The sequence below is a fragment of the Canis lupus genome, chromosome 38 (genome assembly GCF_011100685.1).
Source record: "Canis lupus familiaris isolate Mischka breed German Shepherd chromosome 38, alternate assembly UU_Cfam_GSD_1.0, whole genome shotgun sequence".
Taxonomy (NCBI): Eukaryota; Metazoa; Chordata; class Mammalia; order Carnivora; family Canidae; genus Canis; species Canis lupus.
Genome location: NC_049259.1, coordinates 20,426,243 through 20,435,738, shown reverse-complemented (window position 1 = coordinate 20,435,738; position 9,496 = coordinate 20,426,243). Strand labels below are relative to the sequence as shown.

Sequence of the window (9,496 nt, the reverse complement as noted above, 5' to 3'; positions counted from 1 at the left end):
AGTTGGTTGGGAAGAATTTGTCAAGATGAGAGACATACAATCCCCAAATGTCATTAAACCTTTTTATAGGAATAAAGTGCAGCTTCAAAGGGATAAGATTAGACCCCAATACCTGCCTACCTCCTAGAGCGAAGCAGAAATGATATTAAAATTAAATGATAGTATGATGAAAAGTCACAAGAGCTACCTGTCATAAAATAAGAATAGCTCACATCTCTTCACTATTTTTAATGTTTAGCAAGCTGGGGGTGTGCAGGGATTAAAGAACATGAGAGTTCTGACCTACCTGTACAGAAAAGGAGCAAAGCCACAGAGCCAAGAAGTTCAATGAATATTATTTCCTGAGGACGCAGTTATAAGCCACAAGAATTTAAACCTCCTTAAACCTGGGACTATTCTAGGAGCTTGGGAGGAGAGGGGTGTCTGGAAGTTTTCATGTCAAGACTTTTTCAGAAATGAAAATACCAGATCTTTTTTGCTTTTCTGACACTGTTTAAAGAAAAGAATTCCCTAGCGATGCCACACAATTACCCTATCCAATTGGTAGGGACATGTCTTTAGTGAAGCATGCCAGACTAGAGGAATGTGGGATCTGATGGGAATGAAGAAAGTCTCCCTGGGGAAGATGGTATCTGTGCTCTAATTCTTTAAAAATGCATTGGTGTTAGCTCGGTGAGAAAGAGAAGATAGTAAAAGGAACTACCTCACTGAGGCCTAGAGCGTGAGACAGCAGGGTGCATTTGGAGTTCTGTAACATGTCATGGAAGGCTGACTGGCTTAAGACCTTTCTGTATTGGGCTGAGGATCTAAGATGCTATTCTTTAGGATCATGGCAATCAGAATCTTAGAGTTAAAACAAACTTCTAAGACTAAGAGTAATTTTTAGGGCATCCATATAAGAGTAGCGGTATCCTAAACTTCTAATTTAAAATATTTGAAATGACAATAGAAATTCAGGAATTTTCTTAAGTATAGTTTGCATTTTGCTTTTTAAAACTCGAACATTTGAATAATACCTGGAAATGCAAGGTGTTAACCAATGGATAGTGAAGGATACTCATAATCTTTACAAACTCTACTCCTGGGTCTGGAGCCTCTAGGATGCTCAAGAGCATGAAAAGCCATTGAAAGGTTTTAAACAGAGGAATAGCGTGATGAGATAAATCATAGGAGGAGTGACATGATCAGAGAAGCTCTGTTCTTCCTTGTCATTAAAGCTTTTCTGTGTGATTCCCCTCAGGAGAATTTGCATTTAAATGGGAGGGACTTAAAATTAAAAGGGAGAACACTTAAATGATGGGCAATGCTTAACAACATGGAATAAACTGAAAACGGTAGTTGAAAAATTGATCACGACTGCTTTGCTGGTTCTTGAAATCCCACTAAAGAGTAAAACAATGCACAGTAGTTGCGAGAATCTTATGTAGGGTGAAAGACTGTTCTGTGTCTGTAAATCTTTACTTGTTACCTGATGCATCAGGAATAGGGCCATGTTGACCATAGAGGGATGACCAGATTTCAGAAAATAAGATTGTAATACTTCTTGAATGGAAACCCTCAGAAACTCATCCCAGATATATATATATATATATATATATATATATATATATATATACACACACATACATATCTATATACATAGATATATAGATTTTTTTTGAGCAGTCTTCAGGCTCAGCATATAGCCCAATGTGGGGTTTGAACTCTCAACTCTGAGATCAAGACCTTAGCTGAGATCAGGGGTCGGATGCTCAACCAACTAAGCCACTCAGGCACTCCTCATCCAAGATAATTAAAGAGGAGAGTAAGTGGCATTGAAATGATTTAGGGCCATTGCATCTACGTTAAATATAGTTAGGCTCCACAGGAACTTGGAATGAGATCTAAGAAACTGTCGCAGACCTGGACAGATATTCTCTTCAAATTTCTCTCCTGATCCTTCTCTCTCCCCCTCCCCGACATTTTTCATTATTATTTCTCCCTGCAAATCTGCTTCCATTTATGTTTCTTTCTATACCCAAACTTTCCCCTATCTCCTAGTCCCAACCCCACTAGTTGGATAATTTCAGCCCGTTACCTAAACTATCTGAGCACCAAATCTAAGGTCATAGAATTGAGCTGCTTACGATGGCATCAGGATTTCAGCTCTTTCACCACTGCAAGGGGTAAAGGAATGGCTATACTCACTGATTATTGCAGGATCCAAATGATATAATGTGTTTGGTTCTAACAGTGAACAGCCACATCAATAAGTTGCTGTTCCAATCAAAGGAAAGTAGTCAACAGAGCGTAGGAGTCTAGGGTACCTTGTTGCTCCCTTTATGAGTTTTGCTGTCAGGCTATATTGATGTTTATTAGGATAAGGATCATCCTAATTGATCAAGAGCTCACCTAGTGAACAAAAAAGCCTATCTTTTTTTTTAAGAGTTTATTTATTTATTCATGAGAGACACACAGAGAGAGGAAGAGTCACAGGCAGAGGGAGAAGCAGGCTCCCTGCGGGAGCCCAATGCAGGACTCCATCTCAGGACCCTGGGGCCACACCCTGGGCAGAAGGCAGATGCTCAACCACTGAACCACCCAGGTGCCCCTCCCCCCAAAAGCCTGTCTTAAGGAATAGTTTCATATCAAGCATGTTCGAGAGTCAAGAAGGATTCACAGAGGTTGTTATACAGATATATATTTAATACAATATAGGTGATCGTGGTTACATGATACATGTTTGGTGCATTATTTATCAAGAAGTATAAGTCACATAGTACACAACATACTGACTACAAAATCAGAAGATAAACAATTGTTTCTAAATGAAAAACTTATGGGATAAATGCTGACAGATGGATTTTCAGCCTTTCATTTCTTCTCCTGTCTCTGGGACGTGTCTCCCAAAGATGCGAGTTCTGGCATTTAAAAAAAATTTTTGGTCTTCCCAAATCCTGCTACTGTACGACTTATAAGGAACTTTTAGAAGAAATGATCCGGATTATTTCCCTCCATTGGAAAACTTCTCAGCATTTCCCCCTGTTTTGCCTACAACTTAGCTTACACATTTTCTTAGGAAGTTAAATGCTCTTAATGTATCCATTGTTACATAATTGTGATTAGACTCAGTTATCTTAAATGTTTCCTCTTGCAGGGGGGAAGAAAGGAAGGGGGTAGAGGTGTGAGGTTGGGAGGGAAAGTACCTCAGGTGAGAAAACAAGTAACTTGCAAGAGGCTTCTTAAACTGGATTTGAATAAGTTTGATGTGTAGCTTCTCTACTAGAAAAATAAGATAAGAAGATTATTATTAAACTGTGAGGTGAGGATAACATTCCCAAGACTTTCTCCCCCTTCACTCTCTCCTCTGAGTTTCCATTCAAAGCTGCAAATGTCTCCTCAGTTGGAAGAGTTGATCTTTTCAGTTCCATGAGGGTTCACTGATACTGGGGAAAGCCTTTCCTTGACTATCCATTGCTCTGGTCGCCACATGCCCTATTTGGGTGAAAGTATGTTTAACACAGGTGGCAGTTGCTAAATTGTTAACTGAAGAGCCTCCTCCCAAACAAGTGTTACCTACATACTCATCCAGTAGAATGGAGACCAGAAAACCTCAGAGGTCTAATGACAAGTCAGTCAGGATAGACCGAGATGCGTGAAGACCTCACGTCCAGAACCTACATAGAGTTCCCTGGCTCTTGGGTTTAGACGTTTGGGTGTTAGAAACTCAGTTCTCCATTCTCTTCTTGCCCGCACAAGTGAGCCAAGTGGGGGAAAGCAGATCTCTACATCTATTCTTTCTTCTAATCAAGACTCTCTAGGATTTGAAATGAAGTTTCTCATCTAGCTGCGTTGTGATCAAGGCGTGTCTTGTTTGCAAACCATAGTGATGACAGCGAGAAGCGGTTTGATTTTCAGCTAAAGGGAGCTGTTCTTAAATGTTTCCTAATAAATGGATTAACTTCAGAGGTCTGGGCACTCCCTTCTTCACCACTACCCTTCCCTCCTCTCTTCCCTTTTACCTCCTGAGCCTTTATCTCCCAAACTTGCTAAAGTCCCAGGAAATAGGGAGAATGGGCTGCTATGACACAGATAGCCTTTTAAATAATGTTCATGATCAAATCTGTGATCGAGATAGATAATTTGACAAAGCCTTGGCAGGGGATGCTTACGAGTGTATCCACTGATTTGCTGATAGTCAGTTTTTACTGAAACTTCTGAACAGCTCTTATTCTTTGGGAGGCAGTTAATAACCCCATCCCACTAGAATGAAGTCTGGAGAGAGAACCCACCAATCAGGCAAATCCATGGATTTGTAGAGGGTAGAAATAAAAGCAATTTCTTTCACCAAGTTTTTCTCATTATGCACTAAAAACTGAAATCTACTGATAGTATAATTTATACAATAGAGAATTGGAGTTCACGGGGCACAGGGAGCAAAATGTTTCTATACATTGGATGCTACTGATGTGAAATCAAAGGGACTGAAATGCCTCAGTTTTCCATCTCAGAAGGTCTGTCTGGGAGAAGGATAGAGAGAGAGAGAGAGAGAGAGAGTGTGTGTGTTGTTCATGTGAGCAAGCACTGCTTTAGTAGATAAACAGAGCTCCTTAATTTCCTCTAGAATCAACAATCTACCTCTTTACTCTGGTCCAATTTGGATCCTAATCTGACGCCAACCCCAAACTGTATCAAACCCAGGCAGAAAATTTTAGGTCGTGGGCCATTCCCTGGCCTAATCTAGGTTTCTTTCAAGAGTGAGAAGCCTTTACTTCTCTTTCCATTGACCACAGTCTGGCTCTGCTACCTCTCTACATCCCAGATCACTTGCAACTGTAGTTCGTCGTCGTCCTCCACAAGGGAGGAAAATGAAAGCACCACAGGACTCTTGCATTAAGTTTCTTGCTTTCCCAGCAATTTACTCTAGAGAAAGTGGGGAGGGAGGTGGGAAGGGAGAGGGAGTGGTAAAGAGATGTTACACATTTCTTTATTTCCTGGAAAGATGATCCCAGTTTTTCTAATTTCCCAGAATTAAAAGAATGTTACTTTCTTTTTGTTACCATGGAAACTTCTAGTAACACTGGTGTGTGTGTGTGTGTGTGTGTGTGTGTGTGTGTGTGTTTTCCTTTTCCTAAGTTTAAGAACACTTTAAAAAGATTTGAAAAAACTTTTTAAGGGCAGTTTTCATATGTTTGCTTTCTCATTTTGGGTTGTGATACTTGTATTCCTTTTAATTTTATCAATTCATGCGTTTGAATAGTTTCTGATGTGTGTGCATATTACTTTAAATTTAAAATCACATATACAGATACATAAATATATATTATACGCCATCGTTTGGCTGGAAAGCATTCATTCTTTTTTCTTTTTTTTCCTTCACTGCACTGCCCTTGTGGTGGTGCTTTTCTGCCTTTTGCCTCCTGAGTTCAGCCTATGAAAAGGGGAAGGCCCTCCTTAGCCTCCACTGACAAGTCCTACCCACTGCCATAGGGTGTGCAATCAGTTCATGAATACAGTTGATCTGGGTCTGTGTGACGTCAACCATCTGGGTGAGCTCTGTAACATCTAGCAAATTCTCTGAGCATTTTCAAACATTTGACTCTTTCAGACAATGTGAATGAAAGATTTTGAATTTTCAATTAAATTAACATTTTGCTTGAAAATGTTTTCACGTTCAAGAACAATAACTCACCTAGATGCTTGGGTTCTTAGCGTTTCTAGCTTCATGAGAAAGTAAAGGGCTGGAGATTTTATACTGATTTAGGCCATGGAAACAGATGCTGGGCAAGGTGGTGTCAGGAAGTTTTGCTCTGAGTTGCGTGTCACTCCTACACAAATGCACGTGGTGAGGACTTCTCAGTGCTCTCAGTGTTGACCTGGCCTAGCTGTCAACTGCTTAATGACAAATTTCTCTGAAGTGAGCAATATTTACAACTATGAATGGACTCTTACCACACTGGCAACTGTTGGCAGTGGACTCACTCACTCCAACCCACTCTCCAAATGTGAAATAGCGAGTATTCAGAAGGGCAGCCTATCTTTCAAAATAGCAAACCTGGAGATGAGCCAACCAACACAACCAGTCTTTGCCTGAAGAATACAGTAACATGGTTGCTTCGCTTTCAATATTGTTAGGAAACCACTGAATACATGAGCCATGAACATGGAAAACGAGGAGTGTGTGGAGGAAAAAGGAATATACAAGGAGGAAATACAAGACTAAACAATGCAATCTTCTCCTTAAATGTTTCATAATTTTATTAATCCTTTCATAAATTCTTTCCAAATTAACTCAATAACCTCATCTTGTTTAGCCTCGTATGCGTTTAGCTTGATCGCCTTACAACTAAATTGTGTAAATCACTACATAATCAAGTCTCCTAAAGATAAGAAAAAAAAATCTAGCAAGACTTATGATAATGAAAGATAGAATTAAAAGTTAAAAACTACTAAAAAAAAATACAATACCACGGCTTATCAGTCAGCTGCGTGCGAGTCACGTTAGGATATAAATGTGCACCTTGAGGGTAAGTATAATCCACTAATACAGGGAGCAAAATAGGGAGGCAAGATGGGGTTGCTAAAAAAAAAAAATCATATCATTTTGCAAAATGCAGGGTCCTTTGAAACTCTGTCTCACTTAGAAAACCTCTACATGTAGTCAAATTAACTTTTCTAAAGATAATTTGGTATTTTAAAGGTAATCATCATTTCCTAAACAAACAGATGGCATCATAGGGTAATTAACCATTTTAGGCTTGACAAAATTTTTCCATTTTAGTGTATAGCTCTCCTGATATTGAGGTAAGAGACACTGTGGTGGACAGCATCTGTTTTATTTTACATGATTGGAGTTGAAAATTCTGGAATTTCATACTCACATGGACTTAAAATAATTTGGAAATGGAAACATTGGGACTACATGCTAGAGGCATATATACATTTATGAAATACTCCACTGTCGGGTCATTGATTTAATACAGAATTTGGTAAACTGGGTGGGGGGGTATGAGAGAGGTAAAAGGAAAGAATCAATACGGATTGTGTTCAGATTGATGTTGTATAAACAGAACGTATTCATGGTTATACCTCTTGTTAGTGATCTCCAGCCAACACAAAGATGCTCTAAATGGAAGACTGATGTTTTAAATAATGTATGTGCTTTAAACAAATCAAATAGTGGCTGCCTCATAAAATTCATTTCACCTTTTACTAACCAAGGTCAGAAATGGAGGGGTCATTGCCTCTGGGTCAGAATTACAACAGCAAATGAGATCAGTTAATCTCACGTGAAATTGGTCTTTCTACATCTACATTCTTTTCAGATCAGTTTAGGTGGAGATTCATTACCTAAACCATATGGACCCACTTTCAATGATACCATATTCTTGTCTTATACTTCCTTGCCTTCAGCACAGTTTTTCTGTGATTCTGATTAGCTTTGAAAAGAACACACTGAGGAGAACTTAATTAAGGATCAGACAGGAAGAAGAAACTGGGAAAGGAAGACATTCAGACAATAAACATCCAAAACAAAGTGCACAAAAAGAGTAAGCAACACTCCCTGGGATTTTCCTTGTTTGGGGATCTTTGAAAGAAGCTGTTATGGGAAGATACGCAGGTTGCTAGAAAATGCAGGGTTATTAAGGAGGAAAAACTCACAGGGTGATTCTCATAGCTCGACTGAATTACTACTTGATTAATTCCTGATAAAACTCAGAGCGCACAAAGCGAGGCAGTGAATCCTTTTCCATCAGGGCATAGATTCTCTTCTGGGCCACATCAAAGCTGCTCAGGGAAGGTTCCACCAGGCTCTTCATGGTGATGTCCTTTGTGAAGTGATCGATATTCACCTGTGGGCCAGGAAATAGGGTCTTGAGTCAGCTCAGGTTGCAGGATTTGATGAGGGGTGGGGAGGGGAGTGGAATTTGTCACCAATAAAACACTTGAGGGGCAGAGGGTCATAAAAAGTAAGAAACATCACTTCTGTTTCATGGGCAATGGGGTAAGGCAAGTGAAGTTCCAATACATGCACGAGTCACATTAGGATCCAATCAGTGTTAGACAACTGCCAGGTGTCAGACCCTCCCCTGGCAGCTAATACGTGCATATGGCACCTAATCCTCACGACGGCCCTATGAATATATATATATCAAGCTTCAGTGGCTTTCTCAAGGCCACAGACCTAAGATGTGTATTTGCATCAAAGGCTCAGAATTTGGATCCTGGTGTCCCAATGCCTAGTCCCTCATCCTTCCTTCCCCAGCGTTTGGTTTCCTGCCTGAGGGAGAGAGTGAAGAGGGGGAAAGGAGTCCTGCCTGGGACTCAAGACCTCGTGCATGGTTCTAGAAGAGGTAGGAAACTTGGTCTTTCCTGAAACAAACCATGAAACAGTGCTTTTGACAGAAGACCAATAAGAATAGCAGCTCATGTTTATTGAGTGCTTCATCTGTGCAGGCTCCTTGCTGGGGACGTTACTTTTACAGGCTCTGTGCTGGTGAACGCATCTAACCTCACAGCTCTGAGGCAGATACTGACCTCTACATCTTGCAACCAAGGAGCAGAATGTTAAGTGATTTGCTCAAGGTCATAAGTGGTAGAGAGAAGTTTCAGAAACCTGGCAATGTAGCTTTTAACCAGCAGGCCGCAGTGTTGGAAGGCACTGTGACTTTTATGCCCTGAGTGCAGTGCTGACACATGGCACGCGTCTCGGAAACGTCATTCATATTAGAGTCCATGTGAATAGTCCCCCCTGGAGTTGTGCACTCTACAGCCTGCACAGGCGTGCCTGAGTTTGATTTGAGAGAGATCACCATTTTATCATCTCATATATGCTTTAAGGACTCTTAAGTTCTCTGTCCATAAAAGAGAAGGGAACAGAATCCAAATCAGCCTGTGGTTCTGAATTGGAACACTGGAAAATGTCTCTGGTCTCTCCTGAGCTGCTAGACATCCTTGGTATGGAGAAAAGCTATCTGAGCTCAGAGGACGTTGGTGTGGCTGGAGGCAGAATCAAGGACTAAAGCTTGACTGGGGAGTGCCAGGCCAGAATGGTCTGGACAGGGGGCGTGAGCTGTGCTCCAAGGTCCAGGATGGAGGAGTTGAGATCGTGGTGAGAAGGGCTGGAGTGCTTTCCGCAGGTGTGGTGGAAGAGGATACAGAGCAGCCTCAGAGCCAATGTCCAGGACTGGCCTCTGCATGTGGAGACTCTGAGCCCAGTGAGGTCAACTTACATGCCCACTAACGCTCCGGAGGGAACAGGCCATACTGTGTATTTCTCTGTTCCCAATCTGCTACTCTTCTTGCTACACTAAATCAATGCTTTGTCCTTCTCTACACTGAGTATATGCTGAGCTAGGAAGGCAATTCTACTCAGAACGGTTGAGTATCAAAGAAGTATGAGGCTCTTTCCTAACCTTCATGTTTAAAATAAGGGATGTCTTGGGGGCACCAGGGTGGCTCAGTTAGTTGAGCGTCCGACTCTTGGTTTCGGCTCAGGTCGTGATCTCAGGGTCAT

General features: G+C 41.0%; 1 protein-coding gene across 1 annotated transcript in view; it reads right to left on the bottom strand.

The window, feature by feature from the left end:
• Positions 1-2,664: 2,664 nt before the first annotated feature.
• RGS5 (regulator of G protein signaling 5) overlaps positions 2,665-9,496 on the bottom strand; it is a 47,233-nt gene continuing 40,401 nt past the window's right edge. The window contains exon 5 of the mRNA XM_038586238.1: positions 2,665-7,832. Within this exon, the coding sequence (XP_038442166.1) occupies positions 7,671-7,832 (162 nt within the window). The 3' untranslated portion in view covers positions 2,665-7,670. The remainder of the gene's footprint in view (positions 7,833-9,496) is intronic.